The following is a 27,982-nucleotide window of genomic DNA, read 5'->3' as shown; positions in this document are numbered from 1 at the left end:
TAAATTACCACAAATTGGAGTTAATACGCGTTATACTTTTTTATAAGCGTTTTAATAAAATAATTTTATTATTTTATTTCACATTATCAGCACGAGACTCTGTTGTATCAAGAAGCTCTTTGAGAAGAGTAACGTATAATTCTTTTCCTCTTTTAACTATGACTCATATCATGAAACGAAAGTTCGTTGCCCTTGAAATTTCGGGAAAGAACTATATATCATGAGTGTTGGATCCTGAAATTCATTTAGATGCAATGGGTCTTAGAGACGCCATTAAAGATAAAAATAAAGCATATACCCAAGATTGTGCTAATTAGGCCTTGATTTTCTTGCGCCATCACCTTGATGAATGCTTGAAAATAGAATATCTCACATTCAAAGATCCACTTGTTTAATTTTGTAGAATAGCTTAAAGGAAAGATGAAGGGTTGTCATATCTTTCCTTTGAGCCATTCCACAAAACAAAGCGGATCTTTGACTGTGAGATATTCTATTTTCAACCCTTCATCAAGGTGTTGGTGCAAGAAACCTTAGCACAATCTTGGGTAGATGCTTTATTTGTATCTTTAGTGGCGTCTTCAAGACCCATTGTATCTAAATAGATTTCAGCATCCAACGCCCATGACATATAGTTCTTGCCTGAAACTTCGAAAGCAACGAACTTTCGTTTCATAATATCAGTCATATTTAATTAAAAGAGGAGAAAATTATACCTTAGTCTTCTCAAAGAGCTTCTTGGGACGGTAGAGATAACGTGAAATAAAACAATAAAGAAACGAAGAATATTGCAAAGAAAAGAGAGAGAAGTGTATTGATTTTGAGATGAATTATAATGGCATAAAACCCCTATATTTATAGGGAAAAAGTAACTTAGTCACAAAGTAACAAACTCTAAAGCCTTAAAAGATAGACATGCACTTTGAATACAATACTATTTATAACAATAAAAGATTAATTTTATTTTTAAATGAAGTGTTTTAGTGAAATATTTTGATGAATAAAGTGCTCTTATTTTTTGAAGGGTATCCTTCATACCAATATATAGGTAAAGAGAACACGGTTGAATATTAAACTATTGTTGGTATTAGGGCAAAAGCACACATGTATAACAAAAAACTAATCTTTTCTTTTAATTTATATCAGTATTATTTAACTAAGCCGAGATTTAAGAATTTCTTTTACTAAAATAAAGATTGTGTCGTTATAAATCATAAGTTTAAATGAGACGGAGGGAGCAGTGGTTTCCTCTTCCTCTCACAGAAGGTACAAACCAACGGATACTCACCGCACTTGCCGACTGGGAAATACGACCGGAAATCCTAACGCGTCCCTATTCCGTTCGCCGGCAGCGTCATCGCCGTCTCCGGTAATAGCAATGTTCATAAGACATTTAAAAAAGATTTCTTCTTTGTTTTAGTTAATCCCTCTTTCATGAATCGATTCCCTTTTTGTTGTTTCGGTTTCAGTTGCTCAAGATAGAGTTAAGTGTATGAGATTGAAACCAAGATTTTACAGTGCTTGATTAGTTCTTTTTTTTTTCTTCCTCTTAAATAAATTGATAGCTTAAGTAGTTTATTTCTTGTAGGTTTTGATGTTTAAAGTTTGCAACTAGAGATTTTGTGCAGTCCGCACTTTGTTCTTCTATTTGCTCCTACATTGTATTTGAGTGGAGCAAAAGGAGGGGCAATTGGTATCAATAAACCGTCATTGGTCTAGTCAGAACCACTTTAGTCACTGTATATTCTGCAGTTTCCAGTCAATGGGTGCATGTGGCCACTTGTGGTAATTGGCTTATGATTGTTGCTAGTTTGACTTTTAAGAAAAAGCCTATGGTGGTGTTTGTTTGGAGACTAATGAAAAAGGGTGCAGGGTCACTAGAGAATTTTATGCTTAAGTTGTTTTGTACGCAGATAATACTCTTTGGTGTAGAGTGGTAAGAAGAAGGCATCTTTTTATCTGAACTTTGGGAGAGATATGGAATCCTGTAGTAGTATCTCCTCCGGAATAGGGGATGGTCATTACGTTCTTTATTTTTGATTTATCAAAAGAAATTCTATTGATCTGCACCAAGATAGTGACATACTAACTGGGAAGAACGGTAGATGATGATCATTTCTTCTCACTCTTCCACTTCTCTTCTCTATCTACTGTATTCATGATAACTTGAATATTGGGCCTTAGTGGACCCAACATACTTACAAGATGAATGTTACGATGGATGCACACTCAATATTTTATATTAGAGTAGAAATAACCATATTTGGCAAAGCGGTAAGTAGCACACATAGAGGACGAATGAGAAGATCACCTGAGATGGTTTGACCATGTCATCCATAGATCTCCAGATACGCTGGTACATAGGTGCGACAATATAATGATTAAAGTTGATAGAGCGAGATGAAGTAGACCTAAAATTAGGTTCATAAGACCTACAATCTATCAAAATCAATGCAGATTAGGGTTGCCATGTCTACCAGTTGGAATTGAGGTCCTAAAGTCAGGTTCATAAGACCTACAATCTATCAAAATCAATGCAGATTAGGGTTGCCATGCCTACCAGTTGGAATTGAGGTTTAGTTGCTATTATTATACTTCTATTGGGTCCAAAATTTGTTGGGAGCTTTTAGTTTGACTACTTAGGCAGAAGTGTTAGGTCTAGATTCTCTAATTTTAGAAAAACCTATTTGCCTTGAAAGACAAATTGTTTCGTATTAGAATAAAATGGACTTGAATAGAGTGAATATATACAAATGATCATACAATCGATCGCAATTAAAGTTAATTGCCTGAATGCTAAAGAGGCTTATGGTCTTGCTATCTTTAAATGTTTGATTATCTAAGATTTCTTCTCACTTGAGGAATAAAAATTTGGTCACGAGGAAGAGGAGTAAGAGGGCGATGTATAGTCAAGTGAGGAGCCTTGACGGAAGCTAAAACGCAGGAATTGGGGGTCAAGTTGTTGACTATAGGGACTTGGAGGAGTAGTGGGGACACAAGCGCTATGTGAACCACGCAGTTGACTGCGCAGTGCATTAGGGAAGCGAGAGAGGTATTAGGGATCTCAAAGGGTTACTCTGGTGGTCACAAGGCAGACTATTGGTGGAATGGTGAGGTGCAAGGAAAAGTGAAAACTAAGAAAGCAGCGTATCTGAAGCTAGTGGAAAGTGTAGACGAAGAGGAGAAGAGGGCGAATAGGGAGCATTATAAGTTGGCTAAGAAAGAGGCAAAGCTAGCAGTTACGGCCACCAAGAATGCAGCTTTTAGTCGTTTGTATGAGGAACTCGAGGGCCGAGGTGGGGATAAGAGGTTGTTCAGGCTAGCAAAGGCACGACAAAGGAAGGCGCGTGACTTGGACCAAGTGAAGTGCATCAAGGACGAAGAAGGTAGAGTTTTGTTGGATGAGGGGCTTATTCGTCGGAGATGGCAGAACTACTTCCATAGTCTCTTGAATGAGGAGGGGGACAAGAACACTGTACTGGGTGATTTGGAACTCTCCGGGAGTCGTTGTGACTTTGGGTATTGTAGGCGGATTAGAGTTGATGAAGTTGAGGGGGCTATGCGTAAGATGAGCAGGGGCAAAGCGACCGGTCCGAATGACATCCCGGTGGAGTTTTGGAAGAGTGCGGGCAAGGCAGGCGTGGAGTGGCTCATTAGGTTATTTAATGTCATTTTTAGAACGAAAAAGATGCTCGAAGAGTGGAGGTGGAGCAGGATGGTTCCTGTATACAAGAACAAGGGTGATATCCAAAATTGCAGTAACTATCGGGGTATCAAGCTGCTTAGCCAAAGTATGGGAGAGAGTGGTAGAGCTAAGGGTGATGAGGAGTGTGTCTATCTCCGAGAACCAGTTTGGGTTTATGCCGGGGCGTTCGACTACACAAGCCATCCACCTTGTTAGGAGATTGATGGAGTAGTATAGGGAGAAAGAAGGACTTCAATATGGTGTTTGTCGACTTAGAAAAGGTGTACGATAAAGTTCCAAGGGAGGTTTTGTGGAGATGTTTGGAGGCTAGAGGTGTTCTTGTTGCCTATGTTAGTTTGATTAGGGACATGTATGATGGAGTAAAGACCCGAGTGAGGACGGTGGGCGGGGACTCGGGCCATTTTCCGGTTATGATGGGGTTGCATCAGGAGTCGGCACTCAGCCCTTTTTTGTTTGCTCTGGTGATGGACGTACTGATGCGCCACATCCAAGGGGAGGTGCCGTGGTGCATGCTATTTGCAGATGATATTGTATAGATTGACGAGACGAGAGACGGTGTGAACGCGCAATTAGAGGTATGGAGGCAGACCCTGGAATCTAAAGGTTTCAAGTTGAGCAAGACCAAGACAGAATACTTTGGAGTGTAAGTTCAGTGGTGAGACTTAAGAAGGGGAAGGAGAGGTGAGGCTGGACTCGCAGGTCATGCCTAGGAGAGGAAGTTTTAAGTACCTTGAGTCTATTATTTAGGGGGATGGGGAGATTGATGAAGATGTCATACATTATATTGGGGCGGGATGGATGAAATGGAGACTCGCTTCCGGTGTTTTTTGTGACAAGAAGGTGCCACTGAAACTTAAAGATAAGTTCTACGGATTGGTGGTCAGACCAATGATGTTGTATGGGGATGAGTGTTGGCCAGTCAAGGTCGCTCATGTCCCGAAGATGAAGGTAGCAGAGATGAGGATGTTGAGATGGATGTGCGGGCACACCAGGTTAGATAGGATTAGAAATGAGGTTATTCGCGACAAGGTGGCTGTGGCCCCTATTGAGGACAAGATGGGGAATTGCGGCTTAGGTGGTTTGGTCATGTGAGGCGGAGGAGCACAGACGCCCCGGTGAGGAGGTGTGAGAGGTTGACATTGGAGGGCCTATGGAGAGGTAGAGGTAGGCCTAAGAAGAGGTGGAGAGAGGTGATTAGGTAAGACATGGCGCAGCTTCAGCTGACCGAGGATATGACCCTTGATAGGAAGGTATGGAGGTCGGGGATTAGGGTAGTAGAGTAGGTAGTCTAGAGTGTTCATAACAGTAGTATTGGCACGCAGTCTTGCTTTCTATTGGTAGTAGGTTTTTATGACTAACCGTTGTTTTCTTTCATTGTTGATTACCTTACTATCATGTTGTTTTTATTCTGCTTTTGTATGGCTTTTTGGTACTGTCCCTTCTTGTCTATATTTTCATTAATGTGGTGCTTATGCTTTCTTGAGCCGAGGGTCTATTGGAAACAACCTCTCTATCCTCACAGTGTAGGGGTAAGGTCTGCATACACACTACCCTCCCCAGACCCCACAGTGTGGGATAATACTGGGTATGTTGTTGTTGTCTTAGAAGGGTGAGGCAATATGCTCGTAAATCCTTCATATCTTATATTCCTATTTCTTCTTCCTAGTGCTCCAAACATTTTTTTGTTTCTCTCTTTTAAAAACAAACATTTCTTTCCAGAATTAAAGCTTTTTCTGGGTTATTAGATTAATGATTTTCACTTGATACATATTCAAATACCAGAAGTAAATTTTTCTGAACTGGTCTATTATGCTGCAAAATAATACAATGTGTTTATTTATATTCGTTCTTTTACTTGGTTCCACTTTTTGATGAGAGAAATGTTTATTGATTTTCTGGTGGAAAAACCACCATGCCAAAGAGTAGAAAGCCTACACAAAGATATAGTTCTTTACAACAGACACCCAATCAAAACAATAGACAGCCAATCATCTATGCCCTAAGGAACTTTGTGGATGCTCCAAAAGTTAAACAAAAAAATAAAAGACAAGTCTGAAACTGTACAAAGTCATATTCCCCTGTCCCAAAGCTCTCCTATTCCTTCCTCTCCAGAGTACCCACTTGAGTGCTAGCGGCGCAACATCCCATGCTCTGCTTCTCCTCTTCCTCCCTCCATCCTATTTGTCCAACTATACATCACTCCTTCCACTCCTCCTCATTCCCTCCTATATGTCCAACTATGCATCCCCACCATGTTTATGGTGGTGGTGGATACTAGCTTTGAACCTTCTTCTTATTTATTATGTGAGCAATTAAGTTTGCTTTGTATCTCTCTCACACAATATCTGTCTGTATGGTTGTCGGTATCTATCTCCGTAGTGCACTTGTATGCGTGCTACCTGTGCATATTCTCTCTTTTACTGATGTATCGCTTCTTCAATTTCTCTATCCGATGCCAAATTGTTCCATGTTTTCTGCAGTTGTTAGAAATATCACAAGTCTAAAGCAATGGCCATCCATGAGGACATTGTATAGTAGATCATGTGGTGAGTCTCTTGGTTCTGTCTCTCTTTCGCTTTGCTTGTTGCCCCTTAGTATATCTTTTTATCAAGTTAGCTTCTGTGTTCATTTTCTCACTTTTTGCTTTGGTCTTCTGATGACTGTTACTGTTGGTTTGAAATCATCAGGTTAATGGTAAAGGTAACCATAGTCATCTGAGTGATGGCAAGGTATATATACCGGAAAATGAATTGATCTGAGAGTAAAAGTTTCAGCTTGGCATGGTCTCTGTGTGATTGGAGAGAATTCAGGTCGATGGTGAGGCTATAGGTAGCATATGTATCCTTGTAACTTTTTTTTATAGCATCTATACATTTCGCACTATTAGGGTATTCAGAGGATTCATGCTTAAAACTATTTTATGTTGGCGGAACCTACTGGAACCTTCTTCCTTGTCCGGGTCTAAGACCAGTTATGCTTTGAAAAGCTCATATAGGTGGAGTTAAACCATGTATCTAGTTGAACTAAATTTAATAAAGAAAGGAAAAAAGTGGGGGCTTTATATTGCTAGTTGTAAATTGACCTGTATGTTGTTCTTCTCTTTTATACCATACTTCTGACCCATTGTTCTGAAACCTAGAAGTATGTGATAGTTAAATGCTTCAACATTTTCTAAATGTGTTTCCATCAAAACTTTGGTGGTAGTGTTTATACTATTTTCCCCTCTAAGTGACAACTGGAAATCTAATAGAATCATTGGAAACGGGTACTTTATGTTTCTTTTCTCAATCACTTTCTTTACTATTTATCTGGAAGGTTGGTATAAGACTTAAGAGCAGATACTGTACCAAACAATTTGATAAACCTTGCCTGCATCTTTTATGTAGCTGTGAAATTTTACCTGTTTGAGTTTTTGGTCAATATTATTAGCTTTGTGGTGCTACTTACTGTATTTTTCTTGTTGCATGTGCAGGTGTATTACTGTTAAATATTAATCATGGAAAATACTTACACGGATCCAAATGAAACTCCAGAGATGTTACCACCTCCACCAGGGAGTTTTATTGATCGTGAAGAACTCATTCAGCATGTTGGGGAGTTTGCACTATCCCAGGGATATGTTGTCACGATCAAACAGTCTAAGAAAGACAAAGTGGTAGTACTTGGCTGTGACAGAGGAGGTGTTTACCGGAATAGGCGTAAGCCTGTCGATGAGACATCCTGTGGACATTCTCGAAAAAGGAAGATGGGATCTCGGTTAACAAATTGTCCTTTTGAGCTTGTGGGTAAGAAGGAAGATGGATTGTGGGTTCTTACGGTAAAAGATGGATCACACAATCATGAAGCCTTAAAGGACATCTCGGAGCATCCCTCTGCTCGACGTTTTTCAGAGAAAGAAGTAGTATTAATTAAAGAGATGACAGATGCTGGTTTAAAGCCACGTCAGATTCTAAAGAGGCTTAGGCAGACCAATCCAGACCTTTTGTCGACACCAAAACATGTTTACAACGTTAAAGCTAAGCTACGGCATGGAAATCTTAACGGTTGAGCCTTCTTTACCATCCTTATCCTCTAGTGCTCACTTTGTTTATCTCTTATACTCTCGTTCTAATATTGGTTATTACTATTGGGATGCTTATTTCGTTTTGATGTTATTATAGGTCATTGCTCTTTTCTTGTTAAATCCTTACTATTGTATTTTGCATGCCTTAATATATAACGTTTCTCATCATTTACTTGGGATGTCAAAATCAGAATAACTTCAAGGAAGAAGTGTTCTGCTAGACTTTTACCGTTATCTTAGCTTTTCATGTTCTCCTGAATGAGCACGTGCTGTACTGGTCCATGGCTTGTGGCAAAAGGCTGAAGTTGTGGTGAAGGCTGAAGTTCTTCTCCAAGAAATGTCAAGAGGCTGTAGAATTTAACTAATTATGACTTCTTGTAATGTAACTTCTTGGCTTGTCTCAGTAAAAACAATTTTTTCCCAATGAGGGTTTGAGATTGACACCAGAAGGCTGAAATTGTGGTGCTTGGCCACCTACAGTAGACCCCTCCATGCAAAAAAGGAACAAATAATAATTACAAAATCAGCTGCTAGGCTATGGTAGCTCATTGCCAGTTGATCTAATTTAGCACACCTGTCCCCATCTCATATAACTTATTCAACTAAGCTGTTAGCTTCTTTTATGAAAGACCGAAAGGTAGAAAAGGAGATACTTCAAACTTTTGGTCAGCGAGGTGCTTTGGGGTCCCTACCATATAATTTACAACCTATGTTGCTCGGACTCTCCGAAAATGTGACAGGACACGTGTCAGATCCTCCAAGAGTAGTGCATTTTTAAGGATCCGATACGGGTGCGGCTGCATTTTGGAGAGTCCGCGCAACATAGTTTACATTGAGATGGGGAGCTCGCTTTCAATTGAAATGCTTGTAATCCAAATATTTTGCTTGTCAATTGTTAGATGGTTATGTGTAAATAGTCCTAGTCCTATATGTAGTAGGAGTAGAATATGTCCTAGTCCTATATGTAGTAGGAGTAGAATATGTATTATATATAGGGCTCATTGTATCATTGTTAAAAATAGATTTTTCTCCCGTGCATTCTCACATGGTATCAGAGCTTCAGTGAGAATATTATCGTTGTGCGTCATTCCAGCGACATCCGGGAAGAAAGATCTCATCGCCGTGCAATTTTCCGGCAACTTCGTCTTGTTCCCAGGGTTCATCACTGCTACAGTGGTACTGTGCATATACCAGTACCACCATCAGATCCAAAACCCTTGTGCGACCAAACCCCAAAAATTTCCAGTCCCATCTGAACAGAAAAGTCAGTCATCGTGCGTCTTTCTGGTTGACGACTCAAGATTGATTTGCGTTATCTCCTCATCGGTAAGTGTTGTGCGAAAACCAACACTACCATCTTGTTCGGAAAAGTCAGGCGACAAAACCCCAGTCAGTCACTTCGGCAGAAAGTCACGCGCTTCCACGCACCGCCAGAACTAGGATTCCGGCGAGCTACAATAACTTTTCCGACGCGTGACAACTTTTATTTTTTCGGCGTGAACAGTGATTTCCCGCTTCCCGCTGTGAACAGTAATTTCATAAAAGTTTCTGTTTTCTTGTGGTGTTTTAAAACCTATTTTGTGGTGTGGAATTCGGCTTGGTCTCACTATTTTCAAATTTTTCCGGTGACTTTTCAGCCAACTTTTCTTATCAGCAACCACTTGGTTTTGTTGCTCAGGGGGAGTCTAGTAGCCTTGTATGTCGAATGATCAACTTGCAGATATTTTCACCAAGTCAATCACTGGTCCTCGTATTAGTTACATATGTAACAAGCTCGGTACATATGATTTGTATGCACCGGCTTGGGGGGAGTGTTAGATAGTTATGTGTAAATAGCCTTATAGCCTGTTTGGCCAAGCTTCTTTTTGGCCAAAAGTGCTTTTTTTTTTTTGCCAAAAGCACTTTTGGCCAAAAATTGAGGTGTTTGGCCAAGCTTTTGGAAGGGAAAAAAGTGTTTTTGAGGAGAAGCAAAAGCAGTTTTGGAGAAGCAGAAAAAAGTAGCTTCTCTCCAAAAGCACTTTTTGAGAAGCACTTTTGAGAAAAATACACTTAGAAGCAGTTTTTTAAAATTTTGGCCAAACACTAATTGCTGCTCAGAAGTGCTTTTCAAACTAATTAGCCAAACACAAACTGCTTCTCACCAAAAGTACTTTTGAGAAAAGCACTTTTGAAAAAAAGCACTTCTTAAAATAAGCTGATTTTTGCAGCTTGGCTAAACGGGCTATTAGTCCTATATGTAGTAGGAGTAGAATATGTCCTAGTCCTATATGTAGTAGGAGTAGAATATGTATTATATATAGGGCTCATTGCATCATTGTTAAAAATAGATTTTTCTCCCGTGCATTCTAACATCAATGTAGACCGTCACGAGTTTATCTAATTTTTTACACCTGCCTCCATCTCGTTTCACTAATTCAACTGACTGTCAGCTTTTTTTATGCAAAAATGAAAGGTTGAAAGGAGATACCTCGAATATTTGGTTGACCATGTACGTTTGGGGCCCTACCATATGATTTACAACCTACCTTACAACTGCCTTAAGTTGAGGAGGTGTTTTCCTACGGGAATGAGTGTTAACCAACTGAGCCTGCAAATTGAAGATTCTTAAATTTATTTCTTGGCATGGAATAATTTTCCAGACATGTGTGTGGCATGCTATCAGTATTAGATTCCTGTTAGAGCCATAAGATTCTTGATGTTCAAATTTTGTCACATCAGCCCCCTGCATCCCTTTTTGCCAATAATTTTCTTATATTTTTCTAATTTTATTTCACAGATGTGAATTAGTTATTATCAAATATTAAATGTCAGAGCTTAGTGTACTAGTTCCGTAATACCAAATTCACTTGTGATTTATTTTTCTTCCTTACAAAAAATGAGCTTGTGATACATCTAATGAATCTTTTCTTGGATCAGTAAAAGATAGTTTTATTGATGCCATTTGAGGGTAATGCTGGGTGGTATGTATGGTATATCCATTACATATTGTGTAATGAGCTCAAAAAACATAGCAACTAGAATAAGCATAATCATAAAATAATATGAGCTTACCTATCAAAAAAAAGAAAATTAAAAAAGAAATGAGATTTATTGTGCATAAAATTCCTGGATCAATGAGTTGCTGTTTGCTTGAGTATCAACTTTGTCAGGATGTGTCAACTTGGATACCGTTATTCATGTTTTGCACATCTTAAGCATGTATTAAAATTTAATTTACTTGATAAAAAAAATGTTTTGCACATCTTATGTATTCCATGTGAATTCTATGTGCTAGTACCACTTTCATTTTGCTGCCATTGAGTGGGACTGCTTTTGATGCATAAAATATTACTGATGGCTAAAGAGTATTTGCCCGAGTTACATAAATTTTAGTAGGTTGCTCTAAGAGACCTCTACTCCCTTCAGCTGAAATCTGATAAAGCTACTGTTATATTATGACTTTGTTATTTTCACATACTGAATTATCGTAAGGTGCTGTTTTAGTGAGGAGATTCAAAACAGTGAGGCCTTGTACATCTGTAGAAGGGAACACTCAGCCCGCAATGACTACTGAGCCTTCTTGGAGGAAGCGCTATCCTCCGGTAAGGTTACTTGAATCTAATCAACCATATCCAAAAGTAACTGCCTTTTCTTGCTCTTATTTTTCTTTCTTTTTCCTCTCCTTTTTTTCAAGAGAGCGAGGGTTCTTTGAAATTTATTCTAGTAAGATAATTAGTATATCCCTCGAGAAGAAACATTTTGAACTTCCAATATCCTTCTAACCAAGGTAAAGCACGAAAGAATAAAGTTATCCCTAGTCGCTCGCTTTTGCTAGTTGCTGTCTAGTGCATTAGCTTTGATAGGGAAATAATTATCTCATCTAACATGTAGGCAATTTCAGTTTAGGGTTCAGGTCATATACCCTTCTTAAATTACACCCAATAGTTATACCGTAACAGCTTTCTTTTGAACAGTTTGAAAATGTGAATCTGACTTATGGGTGAAGCTAGAAGAAATGTCTAATTAGTAGTTTTGGTGAGAAATTAAGGGTTGAGCTCTCTGCTTCTATCTTGATTGTGTCAAATATATGATACTGCTTAATCACTCCAGGATACTGCTTTTGATACCACATATGATTCTTCATTTGATAAGGGATAGCATGAGCTAATATTACTTTGTACTAAGGGAAAAGAAGTTTTTCTTTTAGTTTACAGGGATTTTTGCTTTGCACTTCTCAATATCCCTCCTTCCATATCCTAATTTCTTATTGGTTCATGGGGTCTGAAAGTTGGTGCATAATCCTTCTCTTGTATCTTTGGGATGTATGCATGATAAGTGTTCCAATCTTTGAGTTTAATGGATGTTTCTTTGTCCAAACTTTTCTTGCAGAGGAACCCTAATCTTATAGGTGGTAGATTTGTTGACTCGCAATCATCTGCATCCGTTGACGTACTAAACCCTGTAAGTGCAGCTGCGCAAATATGGACTAAACTTTTCTTTGGTGGAATTCTTTTTGACTTGCTTTTTATGACTGAAATCTAATGACAGGCAACACAACAAGTGGTCTCACAAGTTCCTTTAAGTACGGGTGAAGAACTTAAGGCTGCTGTGTTTGCAGCAAAAAGAGCTTTCCCATTGTGGCGGCACACACCAGTTACAACCCGTCAGCGGATCATGTTCAAGCTTCAAGAACTTATCCGGAGAGATATTGTCCGTATCTTGGGATTTCGACCATGCTTATATGTTATACATATTAGGGTTTGGTTATAGAACTGTTCACAATTATCATGTAGGATAAGCTTGCGTTCGCCATAGCTACCGAGCAGGGCAAGACTTTGAAGGCTGCATACAGCGAAGTGCAACGTGGGCTAGGTGAGTACCTTATAACATTTTCCTTTGTGTTATTCTTGATTAAATGAAAGGGGGACTTGCTCTTATCGATTCCTTCTGAATTTGAATTCTTGCTATCTAGATGAATTTAATATTTTTTCTTATTATAAAGTAGCATTCTGAAATTCACACTTTAAAAGGCCTCCTTTTACATTTTCTTGCGAGGATGTTTGTTGTTAATGAGTCTTAAGCTAACATGTATTGCCATTTTTATCTCCTAATAATTTCAAGATTTTGAGGGAACAACTTTCATTGTCTTCCCAAATTGAGAGGACAACTTTGAAATCATTCTGGTCCTAGTTATGTATTATTTTTGTCTGGCTGATCTGTGAGAGCTGGTGCTTTTTATACTGCTGTCCGTCGCCAGTTAAAGTGGTGTGGATTTGCTTTTCCAGAAATAGTGGAGTGTGCTTGTGGTGGGGCAGCACTGCAGACAGGGGAGTTTGTTTCAAACATGTCAAATGGAATCGATACTTTTAGTATCAGAGAGCCTCTTGGAGTTTGTGCAGGAATATGCCCATTCACCTTCCCTGCTATGATTCCATTGTGGGTAAGCCTCACTACAGCTGCTTCTATGCCATATCCTTGGGTTCCACTATGTCTCCTGGATGATTCTTTGGATTTGATTATTTAAGATGTTGCCTGATTTATTTATCATCAATTAGCCCTTAGAGAAGTCTAGCGGAGGTTTTGTCCAAAGAAGCTTGGGCTTAGCGGTCATATTCTGTTTTCATACCAGTTAATTTATTTCTTCCCTCTAAATTTTCAGGGTTGGCAAGTTGTGGTAATCCAATATTGTTAATTAATTGATGCTTTGATGGTGTGTTCTTTTCCAGATGTTCCCTGTTGCGATTTCATGCGGCAATACATATATTCTAAAGCCATCTGAGAAAGCTCCAGGTAATTGGTTATGGTTTAGATGAAAATTTAAGGTCGAATAGCTCTGAAGGAGGTTAGTTTTACTGTAATTACCTAAAAGCAATCGGCATCCATTTCGATTGATTTAGTTGTGGCTTTATTATGATGATCATCTTATCAGAAGAAACTAGTATGGTTATTGACTGCTTAGAATGTGTCATTTGGTTTCTTCTCATCCATAACTTAGTGACTAGTATGGATGCTGTAATGACTAGTATTCCATAACTTAGTGAAAATTCAGTGCCAACTGTACTGATCCTGTACATTGCAAATAAAATTCTTCATTAAGTGTATCAATTGAGAAATATGATATGCAGACACCCAATGTAGGATACAACCATAATTCAAATTTTGAAACTACTCATAGTATCCATCCCATATCAATGTATTTGACCTCACTGCATCAAGGCAACATATAAACATTCTTAGAGAGGGAATTTGAAGATACATTGATTATCTATACTGCATGTCTTGTCAAATATTTTTCTTTATGCCCTATTTTTGTTGCACTATGTCACTTTGAAGACAAACTTTACATTTTAGCTATGTCCAAAAACTATATGTTAGAATTTCAGAGAATCAGAGCAGCTGAAATATTCATATAGTTAATTTTTCCAGTTTTATTTTCAAAATGGGTATAATAGACATAGATATGTACAAATTGAACCTTCATGACCTCAAATTAAACTGTGCCACATGGCGGAGGGAGTGGATAATACCACATGTAGTTTACCCCTTTACCAGTATAATATGAATATTTTGGCTAATAGAGCAATGGAGAACTTCTTAGTTTCTTCCCGTAATACTTTCATTTAAATGCTTGGAAAAGGTCTTGATGCCTCTCTTCCCTTTTTCATTTTGTAATCGTTAGTTAAAAGAGAAAATTAGGGTCTTGTTAATAGCATTCTTTCTATCATTCATACTCGTAAGAGATTAGGAGCAAAATATCTGATAGACTATTATTAGCCAGGTTAATTTTCAAAATGTAGTCTCAACAGAAATAGTTTAAGAGATTTCACATTATGTTTTTCTCCTGTAGATTGATTTTGCTGTTTAAAGAGATACTCCCTCCGTTTCAATTTGTACGACAGTGTTTGACTAGACACGGAGTTTAAGAAGCAAAGAAAGACTTTTGGAACTTGTGGTATTAAACACGACATTACTTTTTTGTGACTATAAAAGCATGCCACTAAGGGTAAAAGGGGAGGTTTAAAGTTAAATTGTTTTCAAATTTGGAAAGGGGTCATTCTTTTTGCTACAGATTGATAACAAATAATTGCTAAATAAAATGGAAGAGAGGGAGTAAGAGTTAAGGAAAGAGGACTAACTTTTGGAATACAAGCAATGCGAAGTATGTCATTTTTGTGAAAGAGAGGGTCTAATATTTCATCCTCTCCTCATGCTTGTATCTATAGAATTGTTTAGTTGTTCCTCTTTCTGTATATGTGGATATGTACCTTAGAGAAGGTTCTGATTAATGTATGCAGTACTTATGATTGTAGCATCTTTTCTTTCAGGAGCTTGCATGATACTTGCAGAATTAGTATTGGAAGCTGGTTTGCCGAATGGTGTCTTAAATATTATTCATGGCACCAATGTAAGCTCCAATTTCCTTGATTAACAATCACTGTTGGCTCATGAACTTCCCTAATTTGAGGACAAGAACACATATCTGATTGTTAATTTGGACTAGGTCTCGCACTTCGCTTGCATGCCTTGAATTGTTTGATTTGCTGACAAACCAGTTCTCTAAATTTTGGAAGCTGTATTTGACCTCTATATTAAAATGTTTGCTATCTTCCATTGTGATAGAACTTATTCTTGGCACCATGTTTTTGATTAACATGATACTTTGTTGGCGCAGGACATTGTCAATGCCATCTGTGATGATGACGATATTGAAGTTGTGTCTTTTGTTGGTTCTGATGCTGTAAGTTTGACCCTCGCATAACCACCTTTAATAGTCTGAAAATGTGGGGTTTAAAAAATCCTCAAGGTAATGGTGTATAGATGCAGTGCTTCATACTTTGGATCTTTGACCCTTGCATAATTAGTTCCTTTTCTTCACTCTAATTGTGCCTGTAGTGAAACAAAAAGAGGATAAGCTGAGAATGTTTGGAAGGGAGTAATCAATAAAAATGTTTGCTAGAAAAAAATTAGTCATTAAAGGTAACCAAACATAAGCATATGTAGCTACAGATCATACTTTGATACTCCTCGCATACCCAACTGAAAGGAAAACAGAAAGAAATGAAAAGCTGCAGGATCTTATTTTAAAGGTGATTTGAACAATTTAAACCAAGAATGAACAAAGATAAAAGAAATGAAAGAACCCAGATCAAAAAAGGAAAAAAACTGAAGGGACTGCAACACCAGGTATGGTGGGAAGATATCGAAGCAACTAGGCAAAAGCAAGTCTGTGGGTTCGATTTTTCAATCCTCCCTGTTGCGTGAGAGACAATATTTTACTTATAGTGGTAAGTGGTAGGATTCCAGCTATAGGCTGCTATTAACTGTGAAACTCTACAAGCTTCATGTCCTTCCCCTCTTGATTATGTTCCATTTATTTAAGCCTGGCAATTTGCATCTTCTTTATCCTGTAACTAACATATTCTTGTCATAATCAAGGCTCAACTGTATATGCATGGCAGATCATTGGCGAACAACAGTAAATGTGTCAAGGTAAATGTGGCTACTCTTGCTTGTTATGGCTGTGGGTACTTTATGCTGATTCCTTTTTTCTTTTAATTTGATGAGTCAGAAGAATTTACTTACACTACACCCAGATGGTGTGATCTTTACAGAAGTGATTTAAGTGGCTTCGCACACCCTACTCTTTAAGCTTCCCCTGTTTGTGGGATGGTAGTGTATATATCAAGCCTCCCCAAAAGTCTAACCAACTCTCTACACAAATTTCATTTTACACCTAAGTATAAAAGAAGTAAAAGAAAACTCTCGACCCTCAATAGTGGACTCTCTATTCTTTCAAAAGCTTCCTGTTTCTTTCCCTCCACAAAATCCAAAAAATGCAAAAAGGAGAAATCTTCCATAACTGCTTTTCCTTTCCATCTCTTTCATCATCTTCTTCAACTTTCTGGTGGTGCTATGTTTTGGAATCAAATACTATCTCCATCTCCAACAATAAAATCCAAATTTTGTAACAGAAGCTTCCATCTTCGACAACAACATGATCAGAACATCGCTTTTGTCTCTCTCTCTCTCTCTCTCTCTCTCTCTCTCTCTCTCTCTCTCTCTCTCTCCAGATTTCATACTAGACATGTCTGTTATGCTCAAAAGTAGGCATAATCTCCACACAAGTCACCTATCTGCCTGTACAAGTCTACACACTAGAGAGAGATTGGGATACCAATCAAGCTCGGCGCAAAGATTCCACTCATTTTCTCCCGATCAGTACACCTAGTGCTGGAAGCCCAGTGGTACAATAGCAAGAATTAGTCCGCCTTCCATCTCTATGCAGGCTGGACACTTTCAAGCCTGCAGTCACTCACCAACACTGAGCAGCCCTCTACACTGTTTCCAATGGAACCTATTTCAAGCCTGCAGTCACTCACCAACACTGAGCAGCCCTCTACACTGTTTCCAATGGAACCTAGTTGAATCATATAATGGAACCTACTCTGCATTGAAACATCTACCTAGACAGGTTTCTCGAAACTTCAGTCTGCTGTCTTTTCTCTTGACACCTTGAAAAAATCCTCCCTTTCTGGCTAGAATCCTTTCTAGGAATAGGGCCGGGCAGGTAGCTACCTCTCTGTAGGATCTCACCAGTTTTATGTCATTCAATCTAGTAAGCAAATCTTTCTCTTCATGATATACTAAGCTTACATTACTCAGCAGTCAGCACGATCAGATCGCTCCTGATTTTCTATAGAAGTTTCTGTGATCACTGGGGTACTGCCGAGGACTTGATTTATCTGGCAAAGTCTAGAGAGAAAAGAGAGTTTCTGTCTCTAACTAGCCGCTTACTTTATGTGGATCTTTAAATATACTGGACATCCTGAAAAAGAAAAAACTGCACGCACACGTTTCGGATACTTGTACATACCCATATTCAAACGTACCAGTAAACGAGTCCATGTAACATAATCCTATTGTTGCCAACTTGCTGTTATAATTGTTCTCCTCAGGCCAATGCGGGAGCCAAGAATTATGCTATTGTCATGCCTGATGCAAATGTTGAAGCTACTTTGAATGCTCTAGTTGCTGCTGGTTTTGGTGCTGCAGGCCAACGCTGCACAACAATCAACATTGTGGTTTTTGTTGGAGGCTCAATTTCATGGTACTCGTATTAATTCTCCAGTTTTTCATTTGATCAAGTCTCTTTTCTGCTTTTTGCTTAGTCCAGCTTCTCTCGCGTTAGTTGCTGAGGCAAGAACTTCCAGTTTACTTGAAGGTCGACTGTATGCTTATCGTATTCTTGTTTTGATCAAATAAAGTATGTTTTATTAAAATCAGTACCAAGAATGTACTATGTGGAGTACACCTGTATGCTTATCATACTCTTTGCTGATCACTCTTGATGTCAAAATGATAGTAATAGAATTTCATTTTTCTGGTATGTATACATGATTGCCATTAGTCTCTTCTTGTAAAGGAAACTCCATCTCCCCCTCTAAATAGTCCAAGAAATCGAATGCTATGCATGGGAAGGATAAAAGCATCCAAAATTGCGACGGTTAACATGCTTTAAATCTTATAGGTATATAAACTCAACTTTCTTGCTTTAAATCTTATAGGTATATAAACTCAACTTTCTTTGATATTTCAAGTTAAAGCACTTTTATAACCGACAAACGTACATGCTACTTGAACTCAGTATTATCAAAGGCGAAAAGCGCAAAAAAGCTCTAAGGCCCGTTGGGGCTTTAAGCGCAAATAAAGCGTGGGCTTTAATGAAAAAAGGCGAAAAATGGAGAAAAAGTAAAATATGTATATGTAGTCCAAGACCAATAATTATAAGCATGAATAACAAATGTATGGACAAAAAAAATTACGATAAAGTGAAATATCAATTGTTCAGTGTCGCCTTTTCATGATTACACTCATTGGCGAGGAAAAGTATGCCTTAGAGCCTTTGATGCGACACTGCAGCGCCAGCAAAGCAAGGCGAATCGCTCAACATGCTTTGAGCCTCGCTTTAGGGCTTAAGCGTGCCTTTGACAACACGGCTTGAACTTCAGGTAAGTGGACAATCATAGTTAAAGTAATGAATTTTGAATCTTAAGACTTATGATAGTGTGATGGGAATTTTTCTGACTTAATAAAGCGAAAGAAAGATTTAACAATTCAATTCATTGCTTAAAATATAAGTAACTGATTGTGAGTTTTTACATGTCAAAAGTTCTTTGATAGAGTTGAGTCAAATTTCACTAGCAAATAGTAGGAGCATTTTATTCACTGATAGCAGCACTTCAATTTATGGCGAAAGAAGATGCCGAAAACTTTAACTCTAATCAATCCAATACATTCTTTTCAACAAAGTAGTAAGTAGCTAAGCACAAGAAGGATACATATGGAAGATAGAGTGAAAATTTTCTCAAAAATAAGCAACTAACAATTTTCTCAAAAATAAGAAACTAACTCCTAAAATTTGGGCTATTGTTGTATTAGCAGTATAAAATGACAAACTTTAACTTTGTCTGTATTTAAGGCTAAATATGTCCTGATTGTCGGTAATGTATGGAGAGGAAGTCATTGCTATTAGTTTGAGGAGTTGGATTATAGGGTGTTTTACTCTCCCTTTTCTGATGGTAAATGGGGCAAAGAACCAAAAGGTGGGTTTAAGTTCATTAAGGTTCAAGACGAGGCAAATGATTTGTCCATTTTTCACATTTTAGTGGTGGACTTGTATATCCTTTGCCAAGTTCAAGTTAATCTTGTACTTTTTACCACTCCAATCTTTACCTCAGGGCTCAGACTTTACAAGATTGCATTTCATTCATTGTTGCTTATCAGTTATTTGATTAGCGGATGTTAGCTGTATTTATATGCCGAGCTTCTTAATCATTACTGACAGGGAAGATAAACTAGCAGAAGGTGCAAAGGCACTCAAAGTAAATGCTGGAACTGAACCTGGTGCAGCCCTTGGACCAGTAATCAGCAAACAGGTACATACTTTGACCCTAATTTCTACTCTGATAGGAGATTTGCAGTTGGGTTACTGGAGCCACTTGAGCTTGTACTGCAAAATTACCATGCAGTTATTGCTTTTGTCAAGTAGCTTCAGTTCTTTGATGAATTCTAGTGCTACTACAAGTTCACCTTCTTGTAGCCCGTTTGGCCAAGCTGCAAAAATCAGCTTATTTTGAGAAGTGCTTTTTTTCAAAAGTGCTTTTCTCAAAAGTACTTTTGGTGAGAAGCAGTTTGTGTTTGGCTAATTAGTTTGAAAAGCACTTCTGAGCAGCAATTAGTGTTTGGCCAAGCTTTAAAAAACTGCTTCTAAGTGTATTTTTTTCAAAAGTGCTTCTCAAAAAAGTGCTTTTGGAGAGAAGCTACTTTTTTCTGCTTCTCCAAAACTACTTCTGCTTCTCCTCAAAAGCACTTTTTTTCCTTCCAAAAGCTTGGCCAAACACCTCAATTTTTGACCAAAAGTGCTTTTGGCAAAAAAAAAGCACTTTTGGCCAAAAAGAAGCTTGGCCAAACAGGCTATTGGATTAATTTATCGTGATTATTTGGTGTGGCATCCATAGGTCAGGGAACGGATATCCAAGCTCATCCAAGCAATTGTTGATAGTGGCGCAAGACTAGTTCTTGATGGGAGACAGATTGCGGTACTTTCACTTTGTTTTGTGTTTTATCAATTTTTATGCTTCCAGAGATGGAGTCTCATGGAGATATCCTCCCACCTCCAATACAAAGGGGACTCTAGGTTGAAAGAGACCTGAGCTGGTTGAAAAATATTGAACTTGATACCCTTATTGAAAGAAAATATTGAACTTTTCTTCTATTGTAACCTTTTGCATCTTCTTGATGCCTATAATGCAATACCTTCATCAAAAAAAATATTGAACTTTTCTTACAGTTGGTATTGTAGTGGTTGTATAATATACTGTATTGTCCTGATAGTGCTACCTCATGAGTTATACTTGCGTTTAAGTTGCAATATTTCTTCTGAAGACATACAAATAAAACTGAATGCAATAGGAGGTCAAATAAAGTCATCTTTCTTGTCTCCGCTTGTAAGAGGGCTAAAGAAGAATAGCAGGGTCAATTTCTCATAATCTTCTTTCTTTGATTGAGGTCATGTTTCATGTCTTGAAAGCAATAACTTCCTTAATTGGCTAATGTGAGAATGCATGGGAGAAAAATATTATTATTGATTAAAGTGTTGTACAACCCTATTTATATACAGTAATTACATAATAATAGGTATCTACTTCCCGATGTGGGATCACTAAACATGACTAACTACTTCACACTCCCCCTCAAGCCGGTGCATATAAATCATATGTACCGATCTTGTTACAGATGTAACTAATACGAGAACCAGTAAGAGACTTAGTGAAAATATCTGCTAGCTGATCATTCGACTTTACAAACTTTGTAACAATATCTCCTGAGAGTATCTTTTCTCTGACAAAGTGACAGTCGATCTCAATGTGTTTAGTCCTCTCATGGAACACCGGATTTGACGCAATATGAAGAGCAGCTTGATTATCACACACCAGTTCCATCTTGCTGATTTCTCCGAACTTCAACTCCTTGAGCAACTGCTTGATCCAACGTAGCTCACACGTTGCCATAGCCATGGCCCGATATTCGGCTTCGGCACTAGATCGAGCAACTACATGCTGTTTCTTGCTCTTCCAAGAGACCAAAATACCTCCTACTAGAACACAATATCCAGACATAGAACGTCTATCAGAAGGTGATCCTGCCCAATCAACATCTGTGTACCCAACAATCTGCTCGTGGCCTCGATCCTCGAATAGTAACCCTTTGCCTGGAGCTGACTTTATATACCGAAGAATGCGAACAACTGCATCCCAGTGACTATCACAGGGAGAATCCATAAACTGACTTACAACACTCACCGGAAAAGAAATGTCAGGTCTAGTCACTGTGAGGTAATTCAATTTGCCAACCAACCTCCTATATCTCGTAGGATCTCTAAGGGGCTCCCCCTGTCTAGGCAGAAGCTTAGCATTCGGATCCATAGGAGTGTCAACAGGTCTACCGCCCATCATTCCAGTCTCCTCAAGAATGTCTAAATCATACTTCCGCTGTGAAATAACAATACCTGAGCTAGACTGAGCGACCTCATTACCTAGAAAATACTTCAATCTGCCCAGATCCTTAGTCTGGAAATGCTGAAAGATATGCTGCTTCAGATTAGTAATACAATCCTGATCATTGCTAGTAATAACAATATCATCAACATAAACCACCGGATAAATACACAGATTCAGAGCAGAATACCGATAAAACACAGAGTGATCAGCTTCACTACGAGTCATGCCGAACTCCTGAATAACTGTGTTGAACTTACCAAACCAAGCTCGAGGGGACTGTTTCAAACCATATAGTGACCTGCGCAATCGACATACAAGACCACTAGACTCCCCCTGAGCAACAAAACCAGGTGGTTGCTCCATATAAACTTCTTCCTCAAGAACACCATGGAGAAAAGCATTCTTAATGTCTAACTGATAAAGAGGCCAATGACGTACATCAACCGTGGACAAAAAGAGACGAACAGATGCTACTTTAGCCACGGGAAAGAAAGTGTCACTATAATCAAGCCCAAAAATTTGAGTGTACCCTTTTGCAACAAGACGAGCCTTAAGACGATCAACCTGGCTATGCAGGCCGACTTTGATTGCATAAACCCAACAACAACCAACAGTAGACTTACCTGAAGGAAGAGGAACAAGCTCCCAAGTGCCACTCGCATGTAAAGCAGACATCTCTTCAATCATAGCCTGTCGCTATCCTGGATGAGATAGTGCCTCACCTGTAGACTTTGGGATAGAAACAGTGGACAAAGATGATGTAAAAGCATAATGAGGTGATGACAGACGATGATAACTTAAACCGACATAATGGGGATTAGGATTAAGAGTGGATCGTACACCTTTGCGGAGTGCAATTGGTTGACTAAGAGGAGACAAGTCCGCAGTAGGTGCAGAATCTGATGCAGGACATGAATCACCTGGGCCTGATGCTGGACGTGGACGACGATGATAAGTCAAGAGTGGTGGAGCTGCAGAAGGCTGAACTGGACTAGGTGGTGGAACTGGAGCTATAGGTGGTGGAGGTGCAACTGGAGCAGTAGGTGGTGGAGCTGGAGTTGCAGAGGAATATGAATGGGAGGTAGTGACTGAATCTCCAAAAGATGAAACTGGTAGCACCTCAGAAATATCTAAGTGATTACCTGGACCTGTGAAGTATGATTGGGTTTCAAAGAAGGTAACATCAGTAGACATAAGATACCGCTGGAGGTCAGGAGAATAACATCGATACCCCTTTTGCTTTCTCGAGTAACCCAAAAATACACACTTAAGAGCAAGAGGAGCTAACTTATCTTTTCCTGGAGTAAGGTTATGAACAAAACATGTGCTTCCAAAGGCACGGGGTGGAAGAGAGAACAAAGGTAAGTGGGGAAACAGGACAGAGAATGGAACTTGATTCTAGATAGCTGAAGATGGCATACGATTAATAAGATAGCAAGATGTAAGAACTGCATCTCCCCAAAAACGCAACGGAGCATGAGATTGTATGAGTAGGGTACGAGCAGTTTTAATAAAATGTCTATTCTTTCTTCCAGCTACCCCATTTTGTTGAGATTTGTACGGACAAGATGTTTGATGAATAATCCCATGAGAGTTCATAAAGTGCTGAAATGGGAAAGACAAATACTCTAGGGCATTATCACTACGGAATGTGCGGATAGAAACCCCAAAGTGATTTTGAATTTCAGCGTGGAAGGTCTGGGAAATAGAAAACAACTCAGACCGATTTTTCATCAAAAATATCCAAGTGCACCTGGAATAATCATCAATGAAACTCACAAAATAGCAGAATATCAAGGTAGAACTGACCCGACTAGGACCTCAAACATCTGAATGGACTAAAGTAAAAGGTGACTCTGCTCTATTATCAAGACGCCGAGGGAAATGGGAGCGGGTATGCTTACCAAGCTGACATGACTCACACTCTTGAGTGGACAAGTGAGATAAACCAGGTACCATTTTTTGAAGTTTTGACAAATTGGGATGTCCCAACCGTTTATGTAATAAATCTGGTGAATCGGTAACAAGACAAGTTATTGAAGGAAGACAAGATGCGAGTCCATGTGATTTTGCAAGGATAAGGTAATAAAGTCCATCTGATTCACGTCCGGTACCAATGATCCTCCCCGTACTGCGTTCCTATATAAAAACAAGGTCATCAAGAAATAAAACAGCGCATTTAAGTGATTTGGCTAAGCGACTAACGTCTATGAGATTAAAAGGACTATTGGGAACATAAAGGACTGAATCTAAAGGTAAGGAAAGAAGTGGGGGCTTGCTTGACCTATTGCAGTTGCCATGGTTTGAGACCCATTGGCCATTGTAACTGTTGGAAGAGATTGAGAATATGAAATACTAGTGAAAAGAGATTTGTTACCAGAAATATGATCAGATTCACCTGTATCAATGACCCAAGACTCAGAGGTTGAAGATTGGGAGACACAAGTCACGCTACTATCTGTTTGAACAACGGAAGCTATCCCTGAAGATGTCTGTTTACATGCTTTGTACTGAAGGAACTCAATATAATCCGGTCAAGAAACCATCTGGATTGGATTCAATGCATTGGATCCAATTGATTGTGAGTTAAAGGCTTCTGATACGAATGCCATTATAATATTGTGCCGGAAAAAAGCAGAAATTTTCTGGGAATCACTGTTCACGCCGGAAAAATCATTGTAGCTCGCCGAAAAATTCCAAAGTTGTCGGAAACTGTCGGAAATAGTACCAATGGACTCAGAATTTATGTGCGACTAGGCTGTCCTCAAGAAGCTTGGCCAAAAAATGGCCGGAGAAGCACGCACGCGCCGATGCGTGGGACAGACGCGCCTGCGGAATCGCAGATCTGGGTGGCGCGTGGGGCGTCTGTTGCCGGAGAATCTTTTTGTGGTTTGGTCGCCGGAGGTTTCTGAATCTAATGGTGGTGATGGTTTGTGCACAACACTCACCAAACATAAGATACGCAAATCTGTCACTTAGGTCACCGGAAAATTGCACGGTGACTGAGTTATTTCTTCCCGGATGTCGCTGGAATGACGCACAACGATCTTTTCTCACTAATGCTCTGATACCATGTGAGAATGCACGGGAGAAAAATATTATTATTGATTAAAGTGTTGTACAACCCTATTTATATACAGTAATTACATAATAATAGGTATCTACCTCCCGATGTGGAACACTAAACATGACTAACTACTTCACAGCTAATCTATTAGATTCTTGTTTGCGTTTTCTTCAAGATTGACCACCTATTAGTTTGATTCCTTGGATCATTTTTTCTGCTAGAAAAAAGGGTAGTGTTGCAGAGTTTTCAACATTAGAATATTCTTTTGGATGTCAGTTTCCGTGGCAGTGATTGCATTTTCGTTGAGAAACTCCTAGAGATAGGAGAAGGAATGTGGTCTAATATGGAGTTCCTTTTTGCAACTTAAAGGTACCAAAGCTGCTTTCCTCTCTCTTAAACATTTGTGGATGACAAATAGGTTTCCAAATACGAGTCGGGCAACTTCTTTGGTCCCACAATATTATCTGATGTCACAGAAGACATTGAATGTGCCAAGGTATCTAGTTTTTAATCTAATTCCTTGAGTACTTTCATGTGCTTGCAAAAAGTGTATTACTAAGTGCTATTGTTCCTTTTGTATGCAGGAGGAAATACTAGGTCCCGTTCTTCTTTGTATGCAGGTTAGTCATATGTTTCCAAGTTCCAGATCCCTGTTCTTTTGCTGCATTTCTTGTGAATTCACTGAAATTTTCTCACCTCTTGGTCTTTTTAACTGCAGGCTAATAGCATAGATGAGGCCATTAACTTAGTGAACCGAAATAAGTATTTCCCGTTACTTCCTTATTAAATCTTTGTGTGAAGTTTTCTGTTTTATTTTTATCTTATCATTTATGCTGCTTTTTATGAAGAAAATATTGCAATGGAACATCTATCTTCACGGGCTCTGGGGCACTTGCGAGGAAATTCCAGATTGAGATCGAAACAAGGCAGGTAAGACATTGCAATAGGGGAGTAGAAATAGGTGGGATATATTTGATAGATTTTATTCACGTTGCATCTTTATGAAGGAGAAGGAATGGTTAAGTTCAGGAATATGAGAAAATACATTCTGATTAAAGTTTTCAATTCAGAACTGATAAAAATAAACACTAAATTTTAAAAGGTGAAGAATATAAAAAGTATGTTTTAAGTACAACTTAAAACCACCTTTGCTATTTAACATAACGAGAAGAAATAGCCCTCTGTAAGAAGAAGAAGCCTCAATTAGTGAACAAATTTAATTCTTATCGAAATAAATAACTGAGGGGCAATTTAGTCCACTTACAGAAATAAGTAACAACTAGCAACTACAATTATTAACACTCCGAAAAAGGTCTGACAAGGAAAGATTTGAAGTAAGTTGTATTATGGAGAAACTGAGGCATCCAAGGGTGTGGCTAGCAATCAATAAAGTGGGTGAAAACCACGAGAAACAAGAGTTACCCGGTACCTGTGCTAGTCAAAGGTGGCAGGTATCGAGTGTAGTAGTCAAGGTGCTCACAACCTAACCTAGACACCGTCATTAGAAAAAAAATAAACAATAGTAAATGGAGAAATTGAGAAACTTGTACATCCAAATTGGTGTCAGAAAATTTGATAATTTTGCAATATTGATGAACTCAGGTTTGCATAAATGCTGCTGTTCCTGCTCCTCTGCCCCTCTTCTCTCTCACATGCTCAGAGTTGTCTTTTGCTGGGGATATCAATGCCAATGGTAAACATACTTGGAATAAATACCTTTGTTCCTATTATCTACTAATTTTTTCTGCATCTTAGTTGTCTTAATTGGAGCTGTGGGCTATGTAGGCAAAGCTGGTGTACAATTTTACACCCAAATAAAGACAGTGACTCAGCAATGGAAGGAGTTCTCCAGTAATGAAGGAGGATTGCCACCCTTAACATCAAACTACCCCCAAAGTGATGATGGATTATCTCAGGGACTGCAAGCTTTTGAATATCAGAGTGGTACTGGGGATTATCAAAGTGGTGATGGAGTAACCGAGGGATTACAATCTATTGATTACCAGAGTGGTGGAGAACCGCTGGCGCTACATTCAGGGGATTTCTCAAATGGAGATGGAGTCCATATGGCTTTACACCCAAAGGATTTCCCAGGATGTAGCGATGGTGAATCTCTGGGAGAACATTCAGGGGATATTCCAAGTGGTAATGGTATGTCCCCAACAATACCAATATCTGATGGATCACATTGGACATTGAACTTTTAAATAGCAATCATTTATAGCTGGTACTAGAAAATGTGAATAATAGTTCTAGTTTTGTTTGCTAAAGGATTGATTTTATTTTAGTTTTTCTTGATATATTTTCCCGAAATGATTAGCTGAGCTATTTTCTGTCGGTTCCTTCTTTGTCTGATGGATCTGGTCCAAGAAGTGACTAGGATCATATGTGAAGATTGGTTGCTTGAAAGTGTTAAAGAGTCGAGACTTTATAGGACTAGAAACAATTTCCAATGCTAGAAACAACGAATTTGACGTTAAAATCGTGTGCATATTTCCGTGAAATATTTGATGTGGGTGCTATGTGCTGTTGGTGCTAATTGAAGTTTAATTTGAACGTCCTTCACCTGAAATTGCATGTAGGACTTAAAATTTCTGAGTTTTGGAAGTTTTAACAAAATGTGTAGCATCAATATGGCAGTATTTCATAAGCATGTACTGTTTTTCTAATTAAAAAAAATTACGAGATCTTTGGAAATGTTGAACTGACGAGATGTCAATACACAAAGTGCTATGATAAGATTCGTATCTTAGACAAATAGACAGTAAAGGAAACTAACAAGGCTTATAGTTTATTGAGAGACTTGGTAATTTCCCATACAGCAGTTGAATTCTTACTCTTCTATTTTCCTTCCCCCTTAGTAGAAAAGGTAAGAGTCCCCTTAAGGAAATAAATTCATTCGTTTCATTCTACTAAACTATTGTACAATCTTTAACCAAACTTAAAAGACTCTTGTCAAATCCAGACTTAATGTATAGTGCCACTAATGATTAATCTTAACTGCCACCAATTGGACTTGTCTATAGTCTATACATATGCTTCCATTGTACATTTTATGGTCTAAATTGACAAGATCAAATCCCCCATTGTACATTCCGATATTGCCTATC

At 38.6% G+C, this 27,982-nt stretch overlaps 1 protein-coding gene across 3 annotated transcripts; it reads left to right on the top strand.

Annotated features, from left to right (window-relative positions):
• Positions 1-1,208: 1,208 nt before the first annotated feature.
• Positions 1,209-27,174, top strand: LOC109211462 (methylmalonate-semialdehyde dehydrogenase [acylating], mitochondrial-like). 3 transcript variants are annotated; one of them, XM_019374996.1, is made up of 22 exons: positions 1,209-1,366; positions 6,184-6,249; positions 6,391-6,520; positions 7,176-7,746; positions 11,250-11,347; positions 12,135-12,206; positions 12,294-12,455; positions 12,539-12,617; positions 13,031-13,185; positions 13,472-13,535; positions 15,071-15,150; positions 15,418-15,483; positions 16,182-16,235; positions 17,702-17,853; positions 19,591-19,681; positions 20,264-20,344; positions 25,291-25,368; positions 25,457-25,492; positions 25,591-25,634; positions 25,721-25,802; positions 26,475-26,565; positions 26,658-27,174. In XM_019374996.1, the coding sequence occupies exons 4-22, from the start codon at positions 7,200-7,202 to the stop codon at positions 27,077-27,079; spliced, it is 2,454 nt and encodes an 817-aa protein (XP_019230541.1). In that variant the 5' UTR covers positions 1,209-1,366; positions 6,184-6,249; positions 6,391-6,520; positions 7,176-7,199; the 3' UTR covers positions 27,080-27,174. The 3 variants fall into 3 exon arrangements, with proteins under 3 accessions (XP_019230541.1, XP_019230540.1, XP_019230542.1); XM_019374995.1 differs by having other exon boundaries at positions 6,391-6,532; XM_019374997.1 differs by lacking the exon at positions 6,391-6,520.
• Positions 27,175-27,982: the final 808 nt, after the last annotated feature.

The sequence above is a fragment of the Nicotiana attenuata genome, unplaced genomic scaffold, assembly GCF_001879085.1.
Source record: "Nicotiana attenuata strain UT unplaced genomic scaffold, NIATTr2, whole genome shotgun sequence".
NCBI lineage: Eukaryota > Viridiplantae > Streptophyta > Magnoliopsida > Solanales > Solanaceae > Nicotiana > Nicotiana attenuata.
This window is presented reverse-complemented; position numbering and strand designations above follow the sequence as displayed.

What these genes read in the sequence shown, in the direction of transcription:
- LOC109211462 (XM_019374997.1), top strand. Translation starts at nt 7,200, where the DNA reads ATGGAAAATACTTACACGGATCCAAATGAAACTCCAGAGATGTTACCA. An exon ending in GACCAGTAATCAGCAAACAG is followed by an intron (nt 19,682 to 20,263) that starts GTACATACTTTG and finishes TGGCATCCATAG; the next exon opens with GTCAGGGAACGGATATCCAA. An exon ending in TTGAGATCGAAACAAGGCAG is followed by an intron (nt 25,803 to 26,474) that starts GTAAGACATTGC and finishes TGATGAACTCAG; the next exon opens with GTTTGCATAAATGCTGCTGT.